A 25,541-nucleotide genomic window follows, 5' to 3' on the forward strand; every position below is an offset into this window, starting at 1 on the left:
CAGTTCATGAATATGAGATGTTTCTCTATTTATGTCTTCTTTAATTTCATTCAGCAATATTTTATAGTTTTCATTGGATAAGTGTTTCACTTCCTATTGTGTTAATTTCTAAATATTTTATTCTTTTTGATGCTATAGTAAATAGAATTGTTTTCATAATTTCCTTTTCAGATTATTAGTTGTCTGTATACAGAAATGCAACTGATTTTTGAGTGTTGACTTTGTATCCTGCTACTTTGCTGAGTTCATTTATTAAACTTTTTTTAATAAAATCATTAGATTTTGAACATAAAATATCATACCATCTATGAACAGAGATAACGTTACTACTTCCCTTACAATTTGGATGGCTTTTTAAATTATTTATTTATTTATTTTTGGGTGATCATGTTTATTGAAAGGGTTGGAAAAAAATTGAATGCACTTTAGTGTAAGAATTTTTGAGTTATCTGCAAATCAACTCATTTCAGGAGTGGAAGGATCCTTGGTCATTTCTTAATATCAAAATTTACACAGGTTTCTCTTTTGAATGTCTTCTACATTTAAAGAGGCAATCGTACAAAGTCTTCCATATTCCATACGTGATAAATTCTTTGTTTCAGCCAATTCTTTTAAAAAAAACTTTGTTTATTATTTATTTTTGAGAGACAGAGTGAGAGTGGGGAGGGGCAGAGAGAGGGAGACACAATCTGAAGCAGGCTCCAGGCTCTGAGCTGTCAGACCAAACCCCGATGTGGGGCTTGAACCCACAAACTGTGAGATCATCACCTGAGCCGAAGTCAGCCGCTTAACCTATTGAGCCACCCAGGCACCCCTGTTTCAACCAATTCTTAATGGAGGGCAACTAGTACAACATCTCCTGGGACAAAGAGCATCAGAATATTCCATTTTGTGTATATACATACACACATATCTTTGTATGTTTCCTCATCAATTTCTATGGTAGTCAGTTTCTTCCACATCTCTCAACATTGTATTTACATCCTGATCATAAACATGTGGTCTTCCTTGAAACTCTCTGTTGTTTCTCATTTTCATATAAATTCACTCATCAAGGCCAAGCCTGATGAGATCCAGGGCTCTTCTACAAGTGCTGGTAGTTTGTTGATGGTCCACATCGTCTGCCATGTTTCAAACCCTGAACCCTTTCCCCTGGATGCCTTTTACTTCTTGCCTAAGTGCTCTGGCCAGAACTTCCAGTACTGTGGTGAGTAGAATGGTAAAAAGAATGAATAGAATAGAATGGTGAAAGTGAGCATCCTTGCCATGTTCCTGATCTTAGTAGGAAAGCCTTCAGTCTTTCACCAGTAATGTTTACTACAGGTTTTTCATATATGACTTTTATTATGTTGAGGTAGTTGCCTTCTGTTACTAGTTTGTTGAATATTTTATGAAATAATGTTGAATTTTGTTAAATTCTTTTTATGCATCTATTGAGATGATCATGATTTTTAGCTTTCATTCTGTTAGTGTTGAATCATCATTGTGTTCCAGGAATAAATCTCTCCTTGTCATGGTGTATTATCCTTTCAGTATGCTGCTGAGTTCAGTTTGCTCATATTTTATTGAAGGCTTTTGTGTCTATATTAATCAGGGATATTGGTCTGTAGTTTTCTTTTCTTGTAATATTTTTGTTTGGGTTTGGTATCATGATAATGTTGACCTCATAAAATGAGTTAGAAATTATTTCCTTCTCTTCAGTTTTTGGGAAAACTTTGAGAAGGATAAATACTAGTTTTTCTTTAAATGTTTGGTTTATTGGGGTGCCTGGGTGACTCAGTCAGTTAAACATTGCACTCTTGATTTTGGCTCAGGTCATGATCTCAGAGTCATGAAATCGAGTGTTGGGCTCCACACTGGGTGTGGGATCTGCTTAAGATTCTCTCTCTCTCTCTCTCTCTCTCTCTCTCTCTCTCTCCTCATGCTCTCACTCCCTCTCTCTAAAAAAATAAATTAAATTAAAAAATTAAAAAATAAATATTTGATATATTTCATCAGCGAAACCATCAGGTCCAGGGCTTGTTGTTTTAAGATTTTTTTTTTGAAAGACTTTTTTTTGTTTTGTTTTTTTTTAGAGAGACAGGGGGAGAGTATGTGTGAACGGGGGAGAGGGGCAGAGAGAGAGAGAGAGAGAGAGAGAGAGAGAGAGAGAGAGAGAGAAAAGCTCCACACTCAACATGAATCCCTATTTGGGGCTTGATCCCACAACTCTGGGATCATGACCTGAGCTGAAGTCAAGAGTTGGATGCTCAACATGCTCAACCAACTGAGCCACCCAGGCGCTCCTTGAAAGATTTTTTATTAGTGATTCAGTCTTCTTACTAGTTACATCTAGTCAGATTTTCTGTTTCTTTGTGAATACGTTTTGGTGGTTTTGTGTTTCCAGGAATTTGTCCATTTCACCTAGGTTATATAGTTTGTTGGTATGTAATTGTTCATGATACTCTCATAATCCTTTTTATTTCCATAAATAGGATTTCCATAGAATAAGTTGTGTCCCCACTTTAATTTCTGATGTTATTAATTTGAATCTTCTCACTTGTTTTCCTTAATCCATCTAGCTAAAGGTTTGTCAATTTTGTTGATCTTTTCAAAGAACCAACCTTCAGTTTCATTGATTTTCTCTACTTTTCTATTCTCTATTTCATTTATCTCTGGTCTGATCTTTAGTATTTCCTTCTTTCTGCAAGCTTTGGGTTTAATTTGTTCTTCTTTTGTAGTTCTTTAAGTTGTAAAGTTAGGTTGTTGATTTGAGAGCTTTCTTGTTTGTTAATGTGGGCATTTACAACTATAAATATCCTCCTTCATACTGCTTTCATTGTATGCCATAACTTTTGGTATGTTGTGCTTTTATTTTTATTCACCTCTAAGTATTTTATAGTTTTCCTTGTGACTTCTTCTTTGATCCACTTATTGTTTAAGAGTATGTTTTTTAATTTCCACAATTTTGTGTATTTTCCAGTTTTACTTTTGTTATTGATGTCTAACTTCATCCCTTTGTGGTCAGAAAAGACACTTTATATAAACTGTCTCTTAAAATCTGTTGAAACTTAATTTGTGGCCTAACATATGATCTATACTGGAAAATGTTCCACGTGCTCTTGAGAAGAATACATATGCTGTTGTAGGTAGTATTCTGTTTGTGTCTGTTAGATCTAGTTGGTTTATTGTGTTAAGATCTCTGTTTCCAGATGGTAATCCTGTCCATTATTGAGAGTGGGGTATGGAAGTCTCCAGTTGTTATTGTAGAACTATTTCTTCTTTTAGTTCTATCTACATTTATGGTCTGTAATTAGGTGTGCAGATACTTATAATTGTTACATATTCTTGCTGTATTGAACCTTTTATTAATATACAATGTCTTCCTTTGTCTCTTGTAAAATTTTTCCATTTAAAGTCTGTTTTTTCTGATATTAGTATAGCCACCCCTGCTCTCTTTTGGCTGCTATATTTTATGGCATATCTTTTTCCATTCTTTCAATCTATTTGTGTCTTTGGATCTAAAATGAGTTTCTTGTAGACATAGTATAATTGGATGTGTTTTTATGCATTCTGAAAATATGCCTTTTGATTATTTAACCCATTTACATTTAAAGTAATTACTGATAAGGGGAGATTTAATGCTATCATTTTGCTATTTGTTTTCTATGTACCTTAGAGCTCCCCTTGCCCTCATGCTTATTTCCTTCTTCCTGTCTTCTTTGGTGTTTAATTATTTTTTTTTTTGTAGTGAAATGTTAAAATTCCTTTCTCATTTCATTTTCTGTATATTTTATAGCTATTTTCTTTATGGATACCATGGTATTTACATATAACATCCTGAAGTTATAACATTCTAATTTGAATTCCTACCAGCTTAACTTCAATAACATACAAAAACTGCCTGTTTATAGCTCCATCACCACTCTTTTTGGTTGATGATGTCACAGAATACATCTTTATATATTGTGTGCCCCAAAACACAAACTAATAATTCATCTCAATGCACTAGTATCTTAATTTATATAGAAAACCAAATGTGGAGTTACAAACATAAGTTGCAATAATACGAGATTTTAGACTAATATTTTAAAAAATATTTATTTATTTTGAGAGAGATAGAGTAGGGGAGGTACAGAGAGAGAGGAGAGAGAAAATCCCAAGCAGGCCCTGTGCTGTCAGCACAGAGCCTGATGTGGGGCTTGATCCCACAAACCTTCAGATCGTGTCCTAAGCCAAAATCAAGAGTCGGATGCTTAACCAACTGAGCCACCCAGGCACCCATAGATTAATTTACATTTTTAAAAATGAACCAGCTCTTAGTTTTGTTGATCTGTTCTACTGGTTTTTTGTTTGTTTCTATATTGTTTATTTCTCCGCTCATCTTTATTATTTTCCTTTTTCTGCTGGTTTTAGGCTTTATTTGCTGTTCCTTTTCTAGCTCCTTTAGGTGTAAGGTTAGGCTGTTTATTTGGGACCTTTCTTGCTTCTTGAGATAGGCCTGAATTGCAATATACTTTCCTCTTAGGACTGCCTTTGCTGCATCCCAAAGAGTTTGGACTGTTATGTCATTGGCTTCCATGTATTTTTTTATTTCTTCTTTATCTCCTGGTTAACCCATTCATTCTTTAGTGGGGTGTTTTTTAACCCCCATGTATTTGACATGGCTTTGTCATGACATGACTTTCCAACTTTTTTCTCGTTTGACTTCAAGTTTCATAGTGTTATAATCTGAAAATGTGCATGGTATGATCTTTATCTTTTTGTACGTGTTGAGGGCTGATTTGTGACCAAGTATGTGATCTGTTCTGGAGAATATGTGCACACAGTAGGGCACCTGGGTGGCTCAGTCGGCTGAGCGTCCGACTTCAGTTCAGGTCATGATCTCAGGACTCACGGGTTCAAGCCCCGCATCAAGCTCTGTGCTGACAGCTCAGAGTCTGGAGCCTGCTTCAGATTCTTTGTCTCCCTCTCTCTGCCCCTCCCCAGCTCGCAGCTTGCACTCTGTCTCTCGCTCTCCCAAAAAGAAAATAAACATTAGAAGAAAAAAGAATGTATATTGTGCTGTTTTAGGGTGAAATGTTCTGAATATATCTGTTAAGTCCATCTGGTCCAGTATGTCATTCAAAGCCATTGTTTCCTTGTTGGTTTTCTGCTTAGAATATCTGTCCATTGCAATTTTTAAAAATCTTTTGGTTTCTTGGGGCTCCTGGGTGGCTCAGTAAGTTAAGGGTCTGCTCTTGATTTCAGCTCAGGTCTGATCTCACACGGTTCATGAGTTTGAGCCCCATGTTAGGCTCTGCACTGACAGCACGAAGTCTGCTTGGGATTCTCTCTTCTACCTCTTTCTCTGTCCCTCTCCTGCTTGTACTCTGTCGGTGTCTCTCAAAACAATAAATAAACATTAAAAAAATGTTTAAATGTATTGGCTTCTTGAAATCATCTCTTTCATGTAGAAAATAAAAAGTAGAGTTACAAACTGTTGTTATAATAATAATAGCTTTTATAATCACCTATAATTTATATTTTTTGAGATCTTTATTTTTTCATATGGCTCAAGTTAACATATAGTTAGTATCTTTCATTTCACCCTGCAAATCTCTCATGACATTTCTTGTAGGCAGTTCTAGTGGTAATGAATTCTTTCAGTTTTTGTTTATCTGCGAGTGTCTTAATTTCTCCTTTTTTTCTTTTTCAATATAAGAATTTAGTGATATAAGTTTCCTTTCAAACACTGTTTTAATTACAACACAGAAATTTAACATGTTATATTTTTATTTTTGTTTAGTGCATAATGTTTGCCAGTTTCCCTTAATAATTCCTCTTTGAGACATAGGTTATTTTTAAGAGTGTTGTTTAACTTTCAGACATGTTGGGGTCTTGAGGTATCTTTGCTTTTTTGTTGTGTGTGTGTGTGTGTGTGTGTGTTTTAATGTTTTTTTTTAAATTTTTGAGAGAGAAAGTGTGCAAGCGGGGGAGGGGCAGTGAGAGAGGGGGACAGAAGATCTGAAGCGGGGCTCTGTGCTGATAGCAGAGAGCCTGACACTGGGCTGGAACTCATGAACTTCGAGATCATGACCTGAGCCAAAGTTAGACGCTAAACTGACTGAGCCATCCAAGTGCCCTGTTTTTTGTTTTTTTATTTTTTAAATGTTTATTTATTTTTGAGAGAGAGAGAACATGAGAAGGGAAGGGGCAGAGAGACAGAAAGAGAGAGAAAGAGAGAGAGAGAGAGAGAGAGAGAGAGAGAGAGAGAGAGAAAGAGAGAGAATCCCAAGCAGGCTGCACGCTGTCAGTACAGAGCTGGAGGTGGAACTTGATCTCATGAACCGTGAGATCATGACCTGAGCAGACATTAAGAGTCAGACACTCAACCGACTGACACCCCCTCAAGGTGTCTTTGTTTTTTATTCCTCGTGTAATTCTGTTATGGCCAGAGAACATACTGTGTGTGATTTTTTTTTTTTAATTGTTATGGCTTGTTTTGTGGGCCAGGATATGATGTCTCTTGGCAGATTGCTGCATTTATTTGAAAATGTGTTTTCTGCTGTTGGAGTATTCTAGAGATGCAACTTAGATTATGTTGGGTGATAATGTTATTTAGGTCTTCTCTCTTCTTGTTGATTTTCTGTCTGCTTGTTCTGTGAATTAGACAGGAATGATGAAGTTTCAAAGTGTAATAGTGGGTTCTCTATTTCTCCTATCATCTCTATTATTTTTTGCTTCATGTATTTGGAGCAATATTTTATGTATATATACATTCAGGATTGTTTTGTCTCCTTGGTGAATTGACTCTGGTGAATTTTCTTTTTTAATTTCTGAAATCTGCTTTGTATAGTATGAAGACAGCCACTCTAGATTTCTTTTGACATTGCATAAATAAATTTACATTTATTTATGTCTCAGTAAACAGCTTTATTGAGATATAATTTACATTTCATAAAATTCACCCATTTAAAGTGTACAGCTCTGTGATTTTTAGCATATTCAGAGCATTGTGCATTTGTTATAATAACAATGTTATTTCAGAACATTTTCATCATTCCCTCCAAAACCTTTTTTTTAACTTTTTTTTTTTTTAATTTTTTTTTCAACGTTTATTTATTTTTGGGACAGAGAGAGACAGAGCATGAACGGGGTAGGGGCAGAGAGAGAGGGAGACACAGACTCGGAAACAGGCTCCAGGCTCTGAGCCATCGGCCCAGAGCCTGACGCGGGGCTCGAACTCACGGACCGTGAGATCGTGACCTGGCTGAAGTCGGACGCTTAACCGACTGAGCCACCCAGGCGCCCCTTTTTTAACTTTTAATCTATTTATATTATTATATTTAAGGTGTGTGTGTGTGTGTGTGTGTGTGTGTGTGTGTTTTGTGGACAGCATATAGTTGGATCTACCCCTCCCACCCCAGCTAATAATCGTTATTTTTTAATTGATCTATTTAGGTCATTTACATTTAATATGTCATGTATATTAATATATTATTGCTATGGTCAAATCTAGGGCTACCATTTTATTATTTGTTTTCTATTTGTCCTCTCTGTTTTTTCCCTCTATTTTGTCTTTCTTGCTTCTTTTGACTTATTTAAATATTTTTTAGTATTCCATTTGAATTTATATTTGGCTTTTTAGTTATAGATCTTTGAATTAAGTTTTTTAGTGGTTGTTCTAAGGATTGATTATATTATACACCTCCAATTTCACACAGACTACCTGAGCTAATATCACTTCACATAAATGTGGAAGCCTTATAACCTCATGGGACCCTTTCCCTTTATTTTATAGCTATCATATGTATGATGCTTATATACATTGAAAGCCTCCCCTACCAATTATATATTTTTTTTGCTTTCAACTGCAAACATTTTATTTTTATTATTTAATGTTTATTTTTGAGAGAGAGCGCACATGCACACATGAATGGGAGAGGGGCAGAGAGAGAGGGAGACACAGAATCTGAAGCAGGCTCCAGGCTCTGAGCTGTCAGCACAGAGCCCGACACAGGGCTTGAACTCACTAACTGTGAGATCATGACCTGAGTCGAAGTTGGGTGCTCAACCAACTGAGCTACCCAGGTGCCTCTCAACTGCAAACATTTTTTAAAAGTCTTTAAAAGGAGTAAAAGAGTCCATTTTTTTTACCCCACTGTTTACTGTCTCTCTTGTTCCTCTCTGAAGGAGAGATTCTGGAGTTCCTAATTCTCCCCTGATACCATTTCACTAAAATCCAGAGAACATTCTTTAGCCTTTCTGTTACAGCAGGTCTGCTAGTGGGGGATTCTCTTAGTTTTCCTTTATCTGAGTTTTTATTTTCTTCTTTAATTTGAGAGAGAGAGCATGAGTGGTGGAGAGGGGCAGAGGGGGAGAGGGAGAATCTTAAGCAGGTTCCATCCTCAGTATGGAGCTTGACGCAGGCAGGGGTTGATCCCATGACCCGGGGATCATGACCTGAACCAAAACCGAGTCAGATGCTCAACCAACTGAGCCACCCAGGTCCCCCCAACTGAGAATGTTTTTATCTCACTTCTTTCCTGAAGTATTTTTTTTTTTGATGGATATAGAATTATGTGATGATACTTTTTTTTTGTTCCCTGTTAGCACTTTAAAGATATTCCACTGACTTCTGGCTGCCATCTTTTATGATGAGAAATCCACAATTCTGATTGTTATAGCCTTCTATGTAATCTGTTGTTTTTCTCTGTTAACCTTACAGATTCCTCTTTTTTCCTTTTAGCTGCACAGTTATGTGACTGATATGATATGGCTTTTTGGGGGGGGGATTTGATGAACTTCTTGAATCTAAATTTATATATTTAATCAAATTTGGGGAGTTTTCACGATTTTTTAAATTTCCTTTTTACATTTATTTATCTTTGAGAGACAGAGCACAAGTGGGGGAGGGGAAGAGAGAGAACGAGACACAGAATCCAAAGCAGGCTCCAGGCTCTGAGCTGTCAGCACAGAGCCCAACGCGGGGCTCAAACCCACAAACCATGAGATCATGACCTGAGTCAAAGTCGGACGCTTAACCGACTGAGCCACCCAGGCACTCCTCAGACTTTTTTTCCCACCAATCTCTTTCTCCCTCATTCTTGGACTTTTGATATTGTCTCATAGGTCCCTGAGGCTCTGCTCATTTTATTTGCAATTTTTTTTCTCTCTGTTCTTCAGATTGGATCATTTCTAATGTCCTATCTTCATATCCCATCTAATGAATTTTTAATTTGCAATATTTTTACCTCTTGGCTCTAAAATTGCCATTTGGTTATTTTTTTAGTTTCTATTTCTCTACTCAGAACTTCTGTTGTTCCATTAATTTCGAGAGTTTTCACCTTTACCTAATGGAGAATGGGTATAATAGTTTCTTTAATGTCTTCATTTATTTTTTTTCCTAATAAATAAAATGGTGGAATAGGAGGTCCCCAGCTCACTTCCCTCAACACGCACACAGACAACAATCCAGCAGCCATCCACAGAAAAAAAAAGTGCCTTTGTGGGAGCTTTGGGATCCTAGTAGGAGGTTGTGAAACCCCAGGAAAGCCCAGGACTAAGGAAAACTGATTTCAGGAAGCAGGCTCTAACCCTGGTGGAAAGCCAGCCAAATGTGGTGCCGGGTACAGAATAATAACCCCATCTCTTTATGGACTTGGCTCCAACCCCACTTGGCTGCAGTCCTGCAACCGGTTCCATCCACCAAGGCACCAGGAGGAGCCATGGTCATCTACGCCACCAGTATCAGGCCTGCCAGCCTTGGACACAATTGCAGATCCTGAAGCATCCCTGTGACCCAGCTCAAGCCCTACTCTAACTGCCAATCTAGAGTCAGACATGCTTGCACATGGGAAACATGCTCCTGGTAACAATCCTGCTAACCTTGGTTCTGACTTTGGATCCTGAAGCAGCTCTGTAACCTTGTTTCAGCCCTGATCTCCGTCCTACCTACCCAGGGATCCAGCATTGCTGGTCTTTTCTCCTCATAGTAGGCTTACCAACCTCAGTCCTGGCTGTGGACCCTGAAGCCAGTCCCAGCTACATACTTTGAAATGGCCCTGAGACTCAGTGACAACTCCTCTCTGACATGGTTGGAAGACAGTTCTGACCACCCAGGAAACTGGTGACAGACCTGCCCCTCTGAGCCTCTAATGGCAGGCCTGTCGGCCTAGTTCTTGACTGCAGAACCTGAAGCAACCCTGTGACCCCGTTCCAGCCCTGCTCTACCACAGTTCCAGAGACAATCTTCCCACCCAGGGACTCTCCTAGGGACATGGTACAAGTGCAGTCAGGGATCTGTGGGAGCCATACCCATCTGTGCCTGATAACAGACCTGCTGTCTGTGGACTTGACTGTAGCAATTTTACAAGTCCACTATTACCTTGATGCCAAAGCCAGACAAGGAGACTATGAGAAGAGATCATTACAGGCCAATATTTCTGATGAACATAGATGCAAAAATCCTCAACTGAATACTAGCAAACTGAATTGGTAAAAGGATCATACAGCATGATCAAGTGGTATTTATCCCAGGGATGCAAACATGGTTCAACATATGCAAGTCAATAAATGTGATACATCACATTAACAGAATGTAGGATAAAAAACATATGATTATCTAGATGGGTTAGGGGCATTAAGGATCGACTCCTGAAATCATTGTTGTACTATATGCTAACTAACTTGGATGTAATTTAAAAAAATAAATAAAAATTTAGAAAGTATTATATGATTATCTCAATAGATGCAGAAGAAGTATTTTATAAAATTCACCATCATTTTATGATAAAATCTCTCAACAAATTAGTATAGAAGGCATGTACCTCAATATAATAAAGGCCATATATGAATGCCCACAGCTAACATCATACTAAAGGGTGAAAGCTCAAAGCTTTTCCTCTAAAATCAGGAACAAGATAAGAATGCTGTCTGTCTCCGTGATTATTCAACATAGTACTGGAAGTCCTAGCCATAGCAATTAGACAAGAAAAAGAAATCAAAGGTATCCAATTTGGGCAGAAAGAAGTGAAATTGTCTCTATCTGCAGATAACATGATTTTATATACAGAAAACCCTAAAGATTCCTTAAAAAAAAAAAACCGTTAGAACTAATAAAAAAAATTTAGTAAAGGTGCAGAATACAAAATCAGCATACAAAAATCAGTTGCACTTCTATACACTAACAACCAACTATCTGAAAAACAAATTAAGAAGACAAACCCGTGTGGGACACCTGGTTGGTTCAGTCGGTTGAGTGTCCAGCTCTTGATTTCAGCTCAGGTCATGATCCCAAGGCTGTGGTATTGAGCCCGTCAGGCTCTGTGCTGAGCATGGAGCCTGCTTACAATTCTCTCTCTCTATCTCTCTCTCTCTCCCTCTGTCCCTCTCACCTGCTTGTGCTCTCTCCCTCTAAAATAAAAAAAATAATTTGAAAAATTAAAAAAAAGACAATCCCATTTACAATAGCATCAAAAAGAATAAAATACTTAGGAATAAATTTAAACAAGGAGGTGAAAGATCTGTACACTGAAATCTATTAAACATTGATGAAAGAAATTGAAGACACAAATAATTTAAAAGATACCATGTTTGTGGATTGGAAGAATTAATGACAAATAATATGTGTCAACATACCCATATAACCCTAAGTGATCTACAGATTAAATGGGGTCCCTATAAAAATTCCAATGATAATTTTCACAGAAATAGAAAAAATTCTAAAATTCATATGGAGCCACAAAAGACCCAAGTAACTACAGCAATACTGAACAAGAAGAAAAAAACCAGAGGCATCTCACTTCCTGATTTCAAATTATATTACAAAGCTATAGTAATCAAAGCTGTATGGTATTGGCATAAAAACAGACACACAGATCAATGGAACAGAACAGAGAACCCAGAAATAAACTCACATGTGTTCAGTCAACTAAGGTATCAAGAATACACCATGAGGGAAAGGATAGTCTCTTTAATAAATTGTGTTGGGAAAACTGGATATTCACATGCAAAAAAAGGAAATTGGACCTTTGTCTCACACCATACACAAAAATCAACTCAAAATTGGTCAAAGACTTAAATGTAAGACCTGAAACTATTAAGACTCCTAGAAAAAAAAGCATATGGGAAAGCTCCTTGACATTGGTCTTGACAATGGTTTTTCAGGGGATGACACCAAAAGCACAAGCAACAAAAGAAAAATTAAAACAAGTAGGACAGCACCAAATTAAGTTTCTGCAGGGGTGCCTGGGTGGCTCAGTCGGTTAAGCGTCTGACTTCGGCTTGGGTCACGATCTCGCGGTCCGTGAGTTCGAGCCCCGCGTCGGGCTCTGGGCTGATGGCTCAGAGCCTGGAGCCTGCTTCCAATTCTGTGTCTCCCTCTCTCTCTGCCCCTCCCCTGTTCATTCTCTCTGTCTCAAAAATAAATAAAACGTTAAAAAAATTTTTTTTAAGTTTCTGCAAATAAATGAAATCAACAAAATGAAAACGCATCCTATAGAATGACAAAATATTTGCAAACCATATATCCATAAGGTGTTGATAGCCAAAATATACAAGGAACTCACAGTATTCGGTGGCAAAAAAAAATTAACAAAATGGAAAAACACCGAAATAGACAATTTTCCAAAGTAAACATACAAATGGCTGATGGGTATATGAAAAAGTGCTGAACATCACTAACCATCAGGAAAATTCAAACCAAAACCATAGTGGGAGATCACCTCATGACCTTAAGATGGCTATCATGAAGAAATCAAAAGATAAGTGTTGGCAAGGATGTGCGGAAAAGGGAACACTTATATACTGTTGGTAGGAATGTAAATGGTACAACCATTATGGAAAACAGGATAGTGATTCCTCAAAAACTTAAAAATAGACACACCGTATGATCAAGAAATCTCACTTCTGGGTCCATATCCAAAGGAACTGAAATTAATATCTTGAGGAGATATCTGCACTCCCATATTCATTGTAGTATTATTCACAATAGCCAAGATATGAAAACAACCTAAGTGTCCATCAACAAAGGGATAAAGAAAATGTCACACACACACACACACACACACACACACACACACACACACTGGAGTACTATATGGCCTTAGAAAAGAAGGGAGTCCTGGTGTTTGTGACAACATGGATGAACCTCGAAGTCATTATACTAAGTGAAATAAACCAGGCACAGAAAGACAAATACTGCTGATCTTGCTTGTATGTGGGATCTAAAAAAAGTCGAACTCATAGAAACAGCGAGTAGAAGAATAGTTACCGGGGGATGAGGAGTGAAGGAAACATGATGTTTGTTGGTCAGCGGGTACAAACTTTCCGGTATAAGCTGAATGAATTCTAGAGACCTAATGTATGGCATGGTGATATATCTAATATACCTATAGTTAATAAGGTATACTTGAAATTTGCTAAGAGAGAAGATCTTAGGTGTTCTTAACACACACACATACACACACACACACACACACACACACACAGAGTAACTGTGAGGTGAGGGATAAGTTAATTAACTTCATGGGCTGATCATATCACAATGTATACATATATCAAAACATTACATGTTATTCCTTAAACATATACAATTTTTACTTATCAATAATACCTCAAAGCTGGAAAAATATAAGTACTTAAATTTTTCTTTTAAGATTTATTCATTTCTCAGAGAGACAGAGCGTAAGCAGGGGAGGGGCAGAGAGAGAGAGGGAGACACAGAATCTGAAACAGGCTCCAGGCTCTGAGCTGTCAGCACAGAGCCTGATGCGGGGCTTGAATTCACGGACCACGAGATCATGACCTGAGCTGAAGTTGGACACTCAACCGACTGAGCCACCCAGGTGCCCCAAAATGGGCTCCAGGCTCTGAGCTGTCAGCACAGAGTTCTATGCAAGGCTTGGACCCATGAACACAAGATCATGACCTGAGCCAAAGTCAGATGCTTAACTGACTGAGCCACCCAGGCACCCCTGTACTTTTAAAAATAATAAGTCTTTGTCTAAAAATTCCATCATCTGGGTCATCTCAGGGTTGACATCTGTGGATTGTCTTTTCCCTTGGGAAATGGTCAGATTTTCACATGTGTGTGTTTAAGTGATGAGTAAGTTTGGACGGTATCCTGGGAATTTTAAGTATTATATTGCAAACTCAGGATCCTGTTAGTATCCCTTGGAGAATGTTGGATTTTGTTGGCTTGTTTGTTTTAGCAAGCCATCAACCTGGGTAGGTTCAGATGGCAGGTTCTGTCCCATCTTCTGTGGGTGTTGGTTACAACGTTACTTCAATCTCTAAAGCCTTTGCTGTGCTATTTGGATTAGCATGTGCCGCCCTGGGGTTGGTCTGTGACTTGGGCATTGGTTTATATCATTCTTCAGTTTTCAGAACCTTGTTGCTCTTCTTCACATTTGTTTCCTGCTTGTGTAGTTCAGAGGTGAGCCTCTGAGGTGAAAAGGGAAAATTAGTAATGTCCCTACCCTCTTACTCTCTAATACCTGGGAGTTTCTTTTCCTGGTCCTTTGGAAATAGGAGGCTTCTCCTAGAGTATCTGCTGTTGGTGCTTGTTACACAGTTACATGGTTTGGCTTATTCTTGGATCAGGAGACAAAGGAGGGAAAAGGAATATGAAATTCACCCCTCCCCTCATTATAAGTCATTATTCAAGTTCTAACAAATCCAAGTTCTAACAAATCCCTGGTCTGCTTTTTTTTTTTTTTCAGTTTACTTTTCAAAGTTCACAGGCTCTTGTTTCTTATATGCTATTTAAGATTTTTATCTGTCATCAGTGGGAGAGGCTGCGTATCATTACTTTACTTCATCTTGGCCAGCAACAAAGAACTAGTGTCAGTCTCTTCATTATTTTCGGTACTTTATTCTTCTATATAAATTGTAAAATCTTTTTAGCTTTCATGAAAAGTTACGTTGAGATTTTGGTTGGAATTGCCTTCAATCTATAAATCATTTTGGGGAGAAATTCCATCCTTACAGTATTGAGTATTTATATTCATAAACATGAGATGTTTCTGCATATTTAAGGTCTTGGTTTAACGTTTAGGTTTATTTCTTGATGCCATATAGTTTTTGTTGCTGTTGTGAGTGCCATCTTCCTATTTTAAAATATACTTTTTGGGGCACCTGCGTGGCTCAGTCATTTGAGCAGCCGACTCTTGATTTTGGCTCAGCTCATGATCTCATGGTTTGTGGGTTTGAGCCGTGCGTTGGGCTCCACACTAACTTGCTTGAGACTCTCTCTCCCTCTGCCCCCTCCCCACTCATGCTTTCTCTCTCTCTAAAATAAAACAAAACAAATAAAATATATTTTCTGTTTATTATTGCTTTATAGAAATCCAGGGTTTTTCGTTATTTTTCCAATGTTTATTTTTAAGATAAACTTTTTTTTTTTTTAAGTAAGCTCTATGCCCAACATAGGGGCTCAGACTCACAACCCAGAGATCAAGATTGCATGCTTTACTGGCTGAGCCAGCCAGGTACCCCTAAGATAAACTTTCATTAAAGTATCCCAAGTCAGGGGCGCCTGGGTGGCCCAGTCGGTAGGTGTCCGACTTTAGCTCAGGTCATGATCTCACAGTTTGTGAATTTGAGCCCCGCATCAGGCTCTGTGCTGACAGAGCCTGAAGCCTGCTTTGGATTCTGTGTCTCCCTCTCTCTCTGCTTCTCCCCCACTTGTGCTCTCTCTCTCTCAAAAATAAATAAACATTTAAAAAAATTTTTTTTAAAGTATCTCAAGTATGTCCAAATCGTAATTATAGTTATCACATAGTTATAACTTATCACAATGTAAGCACACTACCCTGGCTTTTGACACCATGAATTTGTTTTGCCTCTTCTTGAACTTCATATAAGTGGAATTATGTACTGTGTTCTTTTCTGGGCCTTGCTTCTTTCATTCAAAGTAATATTCTTTTTTTATGTTTATTCATTTTTGAAAGACACGGACAGAGCACAAGCAGGGGTGGGGCAGAGAGAGAGAGGGACACAGAATTTGAAGCAGCTCCGGGCTCTGAGCTGTCAGCACAGAGCCCGATGCGGGGCTCAAACTCACGAACTGCGAGATCATGACCTGAGCCGAAGTCAGATGCTCAACCTACTGAGCCACCCAGGCGCCCCTCAAAGTAATATTTCTGAGATTCATGCAGGTTGTTATGCATATCAGCAGTTCACTCTTTTTATTATTGTATACCCGTTATACGAATATACTATTACTTATCCATTCTACTATTGAAAGAGATTTGGGTTGTTTCCAGGTTTTGGCAGTTATGAATAGTACAACTATTAGCATTCTTGAACATGATTTTTGGTGTACTCATGTACACATTTGTTAGATGGTCACTTTGGAATGGATTGTAAAATGTGAAAATAAAGTATGTAGGTACATTCAACTAGTTTAGTTTTTTTTTTAATGTTTATTTATTTTGAGGGAGGAGGGTCAGAAAGAGAGAGAGAGATTGAGAATCCCAGGAAGGCCACATACCCAGCATGGAGCCAGACATGGGACTCTCTATCTCACGACCGTGAGATCATGACCTAGCTTAAATCAAGAGTCGGACACTCAACTTAGCCACCCAGGCACCCCTCAACTAGTTTTCTGAAGTAGTTGTACCAATCTCTGCTTCTACCAACTGTGTACGTGAGTTCCAAAAGTTTCCGCACAAGCCATTATTTGGTTTAATCAGACTTTTTCATTTATACTAGCTCATCTAGTGGGTATGTAGTGATCTTATGTGATTTCCTCCCAACATCTTATTTTGTTTTATTTATTTATTTATAAATGTTTTTATTTATTTTTGAGACAGAGACAGAGCATGAGCAGGGGAGGGGCAGTGCGAGAGGGAGACACAGAATCCGAAGCAGGCTCCAGGCTCCTAGCTGTCAGCACAGAGCCCGACGTGGGGCTCAAACTCACAGAGTGTGAGATCATGACCTGAGCTAAAGTCAGATGCTTAACCGACTGAGCCACCCAGGCACCCCCAACATTTTATTTTGAAAAAATATTTAGGCATACAGAAAAGTTGGAATATTTATACACTGACCATCCATATAACCATCAACCTCGGTTCTACAATTAACATTTTACTCTATGCAATTTATCACATATATATCCATCTATTCTTATTGTGGTTTTAGTTACATTTTCTTGTTGACCAGTGAAGTTGAGTAATGACCACCATTTCCTATGGCTATTGATTTGTATATATTACAAGCCTTTATTAGTAAGCTTATTCAAGCTTTCTTTTCCCTTCCCTCCACTTTTTAGCTTGTCCACTTTTTCTTATTTATAGATATTTCTTTCTTTTATAAATATCATTTGGGAAACAGGCCCTTTTGGGGTTATATATTTTGTTAGTTTCCCACTGTTACTCTAACAATAACTACAAACTTAGTGGTTTAAAACAACATGAATGTATTATCATACCATTCTAGAGGTTGGAAATCTGAAATCCATTTGGCTGGGCTAAAAGCAAGTGTCAGTATTCCTGTGTTCCTTACATAGGATCTAGGGAAGAATCCATTTCGTAGAGTTTTCCAGCTAGCATTCCTTGAATCATGGCACCTTCCTCCACGTTCAAGGTGCATTACTCCAACTTCTGCTCCTGCGATCCCATTTTCTTCTTGGATTCTGACTCTTCTACCTTCCTTTTCCCATATAAGGATCCTATAAATACATTGGGCCCATCATAGATAATCCAGATAATCTCCTTTCAAGATCCATAACTTAACCATATTGAAAAGTCACTTTTTCCATGTAAAGTAACATATTCATAGGTTCTAGGGATTAGGATGTGGATATCTTGGAGAAGGGCATTATTCTGTCTACCACGTATTTTGCAAATATCTTCCACTGCCTTAGGGCTTGTCTGTTTATTCAATTACTGTTGTTTCCATTGAAGTTTCTAGTTTTAATTTAATCCAATATGTCAAACTTTTCCTTTATGATTGGTGCTTTTTGTGTCCCGTTTAAGAAATCTGTGCCTACACTCAAGTCATGCCGATACCCTCCTAGGTTTTTCATCTGGGATGTTATTGTTTTATCATTCACATTTAGAACTTCAATCTTCTCTGAATAGATTATTGTTTAATATGTGAAGTTGGGGAGGCCAGGGCTCACTTATTTCTGTGTAGATATCCAGTTCCTCTAACAACCAATGATTCATTGATAAGAATGCCCTTTCTCTACAGCTTTGCAGTGCTGTCTTTATTGTAGATCAGGCACCTATATTTGTGTGAGTTTCTGAAATCTCCCAGTGGTATCCACAGAACTTCCTGTGGTAATGGAAATGTTTGATATCTGTCCTTCCAGTATGGTAGCCGTATGGCTACTGAGCACTTGATACATGGCTAGTATGACTGAGGAACTAAATCATTGATGTTACTTAATTTTAATTAAGCAGCCATATGTGGCTTGTAGGCACCATATTCAACAGTGCAGCACATTGATCCATGGATCTATTTATGCCATAGATCCCTGTGCCAATACCATACTCTCTTAATTACTGTAGCTTTATAATTAGTCTTTACATTTGCTTCTTCTCTATCAAGATTGTATTAATCATTCTAAGCCTTTTGCTTTCCATGTACACTTTATTATTTGTTTTAAAATGTTTGTTTATTGAGAGAGGAAGAGCGAGCATGAGTGGAGGAGGGGCAGAGAGAGAGAGGGAGAGAGAGAATCTGAAGCTGTCCGCACAGAGCCTGATGCGGGACTTGATCTCATGAAGCGTGAGATCATGACCGGAGCTGAAATTGAGAGTCGGTTGCTCAACTGACTGAGCCACCCAGGAGCCCTTCCATGTACATTTTAGAATCAGCTTGTCAATTTCCCCAAAAAACCCTGGTGTGATTTCAATAAGAACTGCATTGAATTTATAGATCAATTGGGGATAATTGACATTGTTTTACTATTAAGACTTCTAGTTCACAAACATGCTATATCCCTTAATTTTATTTTCTCTCAATAATGTGTGTGTGTGTGTGTGTGTGTGTGTGTGTGTATGTGTAAAGGTCTTGCCCATCTTTTGTTAAAATTATTGTTATGCATGTTATGTCTGTTGGCATTACTGTACATAGTATTGTTTTAAAATTATTATTTTCTAAAGGCAGGCATATCCTTGGTATGTTTTCAAGGGTGGAGAACTCCATGTTCTTATCCACATAAGGATAAGAGGGTTTGGAGGCCTCAGGGGTTCTTGTACAATTAGTCTTGTCTTTACTTGGCTCATATATCTAAAGTCTGTAGTTCTTGATGTCCTTAAGGTCAACAAGGAAGGAGGCCTCACCCCTGCAGAAGCAGGAACTAGAGTCCACCCTGGATAACAACTGTTAGTGAAAACATGGAGGCCCAAGATGAGAAATCCCAGACGTCTAGACCTTCGGACTCCAAATCCTTGACTATTACTTCCTCAGCTCCCCAGCTATTAAAGTCTGAGTTGCCTACTGAGCAATTGATGGGGAAGGGACAGAAGCTTGACACTCTGTCACCAAACATTTGGTCTGATGAAGATAATGATGAAATATTGGAGACCACAGACAGTGATGAACTGAAGGATAAAGCCCCCCCTGATAGACCATACTGGGCCAATAAAATTGAATACCTTCTGGCCCAGGTGGGCTTCTCTGTGGGGCTGAGCACCATCTGGCGCTTTCCTTACCTGTGTTTTCACAACGGAGGTGGTAAGCCTGGGGACCAGGAATCATGGACCCACAAGGGGGTGAGGAGCCAAAGGACTGTCCTTGCTACTCCGAGGTCTCTGAGATATGTGGGGGGGGGGGGGGGGGGCGGGATTTGGGATCCTGACTAGGACAGGAGGCAGGTACCTGAACACCTAGGATGTCGGGTGGGTGGGAGCAGGGTAGCTGAACATTTAGGTTCATGAGGACGGTGGAGCTGGAGGCCTGGGTCCAGGGTGGGCTGGAAACTAAGCATCTGGGTCTTCCAGAAATTGGGGGAGAAGGGACACCTGGGACTATGAGGGATGTGGAAACAGTTGAGCCCTGATGCCTGTGGCCCTGAGGGAGGTCACGGGGGGCGGGAGGAATGTGTTTTCCTGGCCCCCAAAGAAGTCTAGGCACTGAAAACCCAGGTGGTTCTCAGAGCCCTCCTGACTCCCTTGCACAGGCAGTTTTCTCATCATCTACATCCTCATGCTGTTCTTGATCGGGGTTCCTCTTCTATTCCTGGAGATGGCAGCTGGTCAGAGAATGCGTCAGGGCAGCATTGGTGTATGGAAGGTCATCAGCCCCTGGATTGGTGGTGTGGGGTATACCAGCTTCATGGTGAGGAGTCCTGGGCTGCCCCGGCCTGCCTTTACACCCCACTCCTACCCTGACCCTTGTCCTGGGATGGGTCCCATGACTTCACTTCCACAGGTCAAGTCTCTTGAGTTCCCAGTCCTCTGTCAGATCCCCTGCTTTCTGCTGGCCTACCTTTCTTCTCCTGTCTCCAGAATTCTCCTTGGTCCCTAGGTGTGCTGCATTGTGGGCTTGTACTACAGTGTGCTCATGGCCTGGAGTCTCTTCTATTTAGTTCAGTCTTTCCAGTCTCCACTGCCTTGGTCAGTGTGCCCCTTACTGAGGAACTCCAGTACTTACGGTGAGAAGAGAGGGAAGAAAAGGGCAATTGGGAGGGCTGAAAAAAGGATAGGGAAATGAAGAAGGAAGAAGATTGTTGAGAAAATTGGGATGAGCAGGAAGATGTTGAATGAGATTGGAAGGAGGAGGTGGAGGGGAATTGGAAGGGGGAGTCACGTGGTCTTGCAGCTTCCTCCATGCCCAGTTCACCTCAGATCCTGAATGTGTGCGGACAACATCCACTACGTACTTTTGGTACCGGAATGTATTGAAGGCCACAGACAAAATCGAAATGGGTGGGCTACCAGTTAAGCATCTCAGTGTCTCTGTCTTTGTGACCTGGTTAATTATCTGCATCTCCATGATCAGAGGACCCAAGTCCTCTGGAAAGGTGAGCCACTCTCTAACTTACTAATCTGATGGACTCCTTTCTACCTGAGACCCCCTAATATTCTCCTAACCTGATGCCTGTAGGCCTCTACCTTCTAACACATACTAATATGACCTTTGACTCAGTAGCCTTTGATCCTACTGTCCCAGCGTCTGTCTTTGCTGAACTCTGTTTCTGAATCATACTTCCCACTCAGATGCTGTATGTCTCAGTGATCCTTTCCTACTTCATCCTTTTCTGTCTCCTTATCCGGAGTCTCACGCTGGAGGGTGCAAAATTTGGTCTCGACAGTTTGTTGGCTGCCCAGGTGAGGTGTCCCCTGCCCTTGAATTCTCTTACCCACATGGGGGTGTCAGGGACAGGATGGTTGTCAGTCTGGTAGAGGTCCTCCTAGTTCCCTCCTTCACCCCCTCCTCATCTTCCATCAGATCACAGACCCCTCCTCACTTTATATCTCAGTTTGCATGGTACTTCTCCCCAGGTGCCAGCTCTGTACTCTGTGGAAGTGTGGCGCCGGACAGGGAACCAGATCTTTTTATCCATGGGCCACGGCTTTGGCAGCTTCATCGCAATCAGCTCATACATCCCTCGATCCAACAACTGTGTCATGGATGCCTTTGCTGTGGCTCTTCTCAACTTGGTTGCCTCACTGACCGCCATGGTGTTTGTATCTGCCACAATGGGCCACTTGGCCACAAAGAACAACAACAAATGTTATGTAAAGTGAGCCCAATATTTCATATGCAGATCATCAAAAAGACCAAAGTCTTAGAAATAGCTAGTGGAATTCCAGCCTAGGCCCCCATCTAGGCTCAGTCAGTATGGGACCCTCAAATGGGAGCATCCTAAACTGTAGAAACACCTGAATTGCTCCAACTCTGTCTCTTTCAGGGCTGCCTTTCTAAACTAATAAAGCCCCAAACTCAGAGGTTTCCAATGGTGTGTTCACCCCATTCTTAACTGGGGATTGCCATGGAAAATTAGGAGAACAGCTTTAGCTGAATCATTAGACAAGAGGCAAAAAAAAAAAAAAAGACCCACAGTACCACCAGAGCCCCCAGAGCCCATTCCTGATTTTCTTCTCCTATAAGATTCATTCTAAAAAATATCCATGAAACATTTATAAAACACCTCCTATCTGCCAACCCTGTGTTGAGTTCTGGAAACACAACCAATGGTGAGGCAGACCACCATCCCTGCCCTAAAGAAAACCACAGTCTTTTGAGGAAGCATATACTAAAGATAATCACAAAGTAGATGATAACTGGTAGTAAGGGATGATGAAGAGACACAGAAAAGCAAACCACTAACTTCCTGGGGCAGTCAGAGAAGACCTTCCGGTGGAGGCAATCCCAAGCTGAGTCTGTCTCCTGACAAATAACCACCACTTAGCATGCTTTCATAATGTTTCCCATTCATAGACCTACATATAAAAACATATCATTAAAAAGATCGGATCACACCATACTACTTTTCTGCAGCTTGTTGACTTGCCCTTATGGAAGTAAATCTTGAATAGCTTTCCATGGCAGTAAACAGAGTTTGGGGGGCTGAGTAAGGATGTGTAGGAATTTGCATATAGAGAATGGTATAGTGGTAGAATTTGGGTAGACTGAGTGGGATCAGAGTGGGTGGTGCTAGGCAGAGAGAACACCACGTGCCAGAGATACTGAGCAATGGGGAGCATGGCAAGTGGAAGCAGGCTTAATGGTTGAGTATGTCCAAAATAGAGAAGGTGAAGAGTTGTACATTAAGAGATTGGAGAGGCCAGCAGGTCAAGGAAGCTGAGAAGCTTCAATGTCGTCCTGAAATTGTCTAGTAGGAGGTATAGGTCCTAAAGCCCTCCATGACACTGTAGGAAAGACCCCTCCAGGTCTTAAGGCAGAAACTCTGTGGCCTCCCGCAGACACATTATGAAAGTAGGTGTCAGGCAGTGAGGGCCAGGACCCTGGAGACCCAGGTTTCAGTGCAGGCTGCACATTAACCAGATCAAAAACTCCAGACTAGTGGTTTTCCTTCTTGTGTGAAAGATAAGAGAGAAGTTATCTTAAAGGGCCAAATGGTTTTATGTGATTCTACCCCTGTCCCCAGGAATGCCAAGACAGTGATGAATCTGATAGTTACCGGGGTGCTGCCTCCTGAGGTCCAGCCCCCAGACAGTCTGTATTATGAGCCAAGCTCCATCTACCCCAAATGGTTCAAGAACCTTCCTGAACAAATGAAAAGCATGATCCTTCCCCATTTGTCCAATTGCAACTTATCTGAACAATTGAAGGAGGTAGGTAGGGGTTGGGGATGGGGTCCAAATGTTCCCTTCAAAGCCCCCAGCACACCAGAAATGTCAGCTCTCCTTAGGTGCCTCTAGAATTCAGAAAGGCAATTCTCGGCAGCATCCTGAACAACCAGGACCAAGGTTCACAGTATCCTTCTGTGATAATGCAGGTGTAGCCTCCAGAGCACCAAGCACTAGAGTTCATATAAGCCTGTTCACCCCATCCCCAAAGAGTTGCCAGACTAGCAGCTGTTGTCGGAGGAAGTCCTCATGCCTCAAGGCCAGAGGAGTTTAAGTCCATCGACAGTGCTACAGGTCGTTTCCTAGAGGAGGAGAGGAGAATGCAGTTAGGGTTCTACAGAATGAGCTCAGAGCCCTTACCATTCCTCCCTTCACTCACAGGTTATGGAGGGTCCTGGTGTGGCTTTTGTGGCAATTACTGATATCATCTCTGTGTTTTCTGGATCCACTCTCTGGGCCATCGTCATCTTCGTGTTGCTGGCAAACCTGGGGCTGAGCACCATGATAGGCATCATGCAGGGCATTATTACCCCTCTCCAGGACACCTTCGCTTCCCTCAGGAAACAGACAAAACTGCTTACAGGTGCTCGGACCTATGACCCCACTCCCACCTATGGCCATTGTCTAGCTTAACCCCACTGGGACTCTTTTATAACCTAGTCTGAATTCTGACCTTGATACAAATCTGATGTTTTCCTTCAGTGGCCATCTGTGTGCTTATGTTCCTGGGCAGCCTCATTTTTGTGAGACCTTCTGGCAGCTACTATGTGAACCTGCTGGATGATTACTGGGCATCTCTGCCCCTCCTCCTCATTGTCATCTTGGAGAATGTGGCCATGGCCTGGATCTATGGAGCCAGGAGGTGATGTCCCAAGCCCAGGATCTCCAACCATACACCCACACAGCTAGGGTCTCTAGGGAGTGTCGGCCCCTCTTGCTCTCACTGCCAGGTCTCTGATCCCAGGGCTTATGGAGAGCCCCCAGGAGGGTGGGAAGGAGGAAGGCCTGGGCTGATGCCTGGAGAAAATAGCTGTGAAATGGAAAAGCAGTGAACAGACTATATCAACTCCTAGCAGCTCCTGAGCCCTACTTTTAACCAGGATAGTGTGGGCATACAGTCCCTCACTTCTCAAATGTGCTCTGGACCAATAGCATTGGCATCGCCTGAGAGTTTATTGAAAATATAAAACCCTGGACTCTACCCCAGACCTTTGTATCTGAATTTTAACAAGAACCCCAAGTAAATTGTCTGCACATTAACATTTGAGAAGCATTGTGTAATCCAAATGTGGCAGCATTTCTAGGTGATAGTGGTTCTTGGCATCAGTTGCTGATTCATACACTCACTCTCAAATATTACCCAGAGTGTGCCCAAGGGGCAGGCAGGCCTTGTGAGCCCTGGGGATACTGGGATAGATTAGACCGAGTTTCTGCTCTCGGAGTCCAAAGGAGATGTATGTAAGCAGATTTGGGGGGCAGGGTAGTAAGCCTATGATAGAGGTAGCCGAGGGTACTCTGGGAACACAGGTGGTTATGTCAAGAAGATTGAAGGGTCAGGCAAGGAGGGGATGCTTGAACAGAATCGAGACAGATGAAGGGGAGTTTGTCAAGGGAAAGAAAAAAGGAGGGCGTTCTAGGCAAAAGGAACCCAATGTACATATATGTTGGGGTTAAGAAGTACACCAAAGAAAGCTGGATAAGTGGGATTGAAGAAACTACATTAGGAACTCAGCCTTTATCCTGAGGGTGATGGAGGAGAGAAATGTTTTTGTTTTGTTTTTTGTTTTGTTTTGTTTTAATCCTGAGGCTGGGACAGAAATCAGACGGAAACGAGATGCATTAGAGGGAAGAAAACTGGTTGTGGAGGTGAACAGAAACGTTTAAGAAACGTGAAGCTCTGTCTCCCAGGCTGGGTTTGGATTGACCCCTCCACAAGGCTGGGAAAGGCCTGAACAGGCCCCTCCAAAGCCTCGTGGCCCTTCTTCCCAGGTTCCTTGCAGACCTGATTATCATGTTGGGCCGCCCCATCTCCCCCATCTTTCGTTGGCTGTGGTGCTTTCTGTCTCCATTTGTGCTGCTAGTCCTGTTTGTAAACACCCTGATTCATCTGTGTCTGAAGAACATCACCTACTTGGCCTGGGACTCAAGCATTGTGAGCCTCTCTCTCAGACCCCAAAACCCCTTAGGGAGCGGGTGAGGACTTTGTGATCTTCTCTGGCCTCTAAGACTCTGCCACCTTATTCTTGGGTTCCCTGGGGACCCAGTTATCTAGTCTCTTGTCTTGGTTCATGTCCCTACCCCCAACCT

The 25,541-nt window shown here is 40.7% G+C and overlaps 1 protein-coding gene and 1 pseudogene across 2 annotated transcripts in view; one reads left to right on the forward strand and one right to left on the reverse strand.

Annotated features, from left to right (window-relative positions):
- LOC122494830 (orphan sodium- and chloride-dependent neurotransmitter transporter NTT5-like) overlaps window positions 1-25,541 on the forward strand; it is a 54,095-nt gene that overhangs the window by 27,282 nt on the left and 1,272 nt on the right. For both annotated transcript variants that reach the window (XM_043600294.1, XM_043600293.1), the window contains 10 exons: window positions 19,237-19,653; window positions 20,099-20,256; window positions 20,446-20,572; window positions 20,766-20,941; window positions 21,138-21,248; window positions 21,423-21,664; window positions 23,033-23,219; window positions 23,616-23,817; window positions 23,937-24,096; window positions 25,224-25,386. In XM_043600294.1, the coding sequence (XP_043456229.1) occupies window positions 19,314-19,653; window positions 20,099-20,256; window positions 20,446-20,572; window positions 20,766-20,941; window positions 21,138-21,248; window positions 21,423-21,664; window positions 23,033-23,219; window positions 23,616-23,817; window positions 23,937-24,096; window positions 25,224-25,386 (1,866 nt within the window). In that variant the 5' untranslated portion in view covers window positions 19,237-19,313. The remainder of the gene's footprint in view (window positions 1-19,236; window positions 19,654-20,098; window positions 20,257-20,445; window positions 20,573-20,765; window positions 20,942-21,137; window positions 21,249-21,422; window positions 21,665-23,032; window positions 23,220-23,615; window positions 23,818-23,936; window positions 24,097-25,223; window positions 25,387-25,541) is intronic.
- Window positions 820-1,362, reverse strand: LOC122494831 (annotated as a pseudogene).

This window comes from Prionailurus bengalensis, chromosome E2 (genome assembly GCF_016509475.1).
Source record: "Prionailurus bengalensis isolate Pbe53 chromosome E2, Fcat_Pben_1.1_paternal_pri, whole genome shotgun sequence".
Taxonomy (NCBI): Eukaryota; Metazoa; Chordata; class Mammalia; order Carnivora; family Felidae; genus Prionailurus; species Prionailurus bengalensis.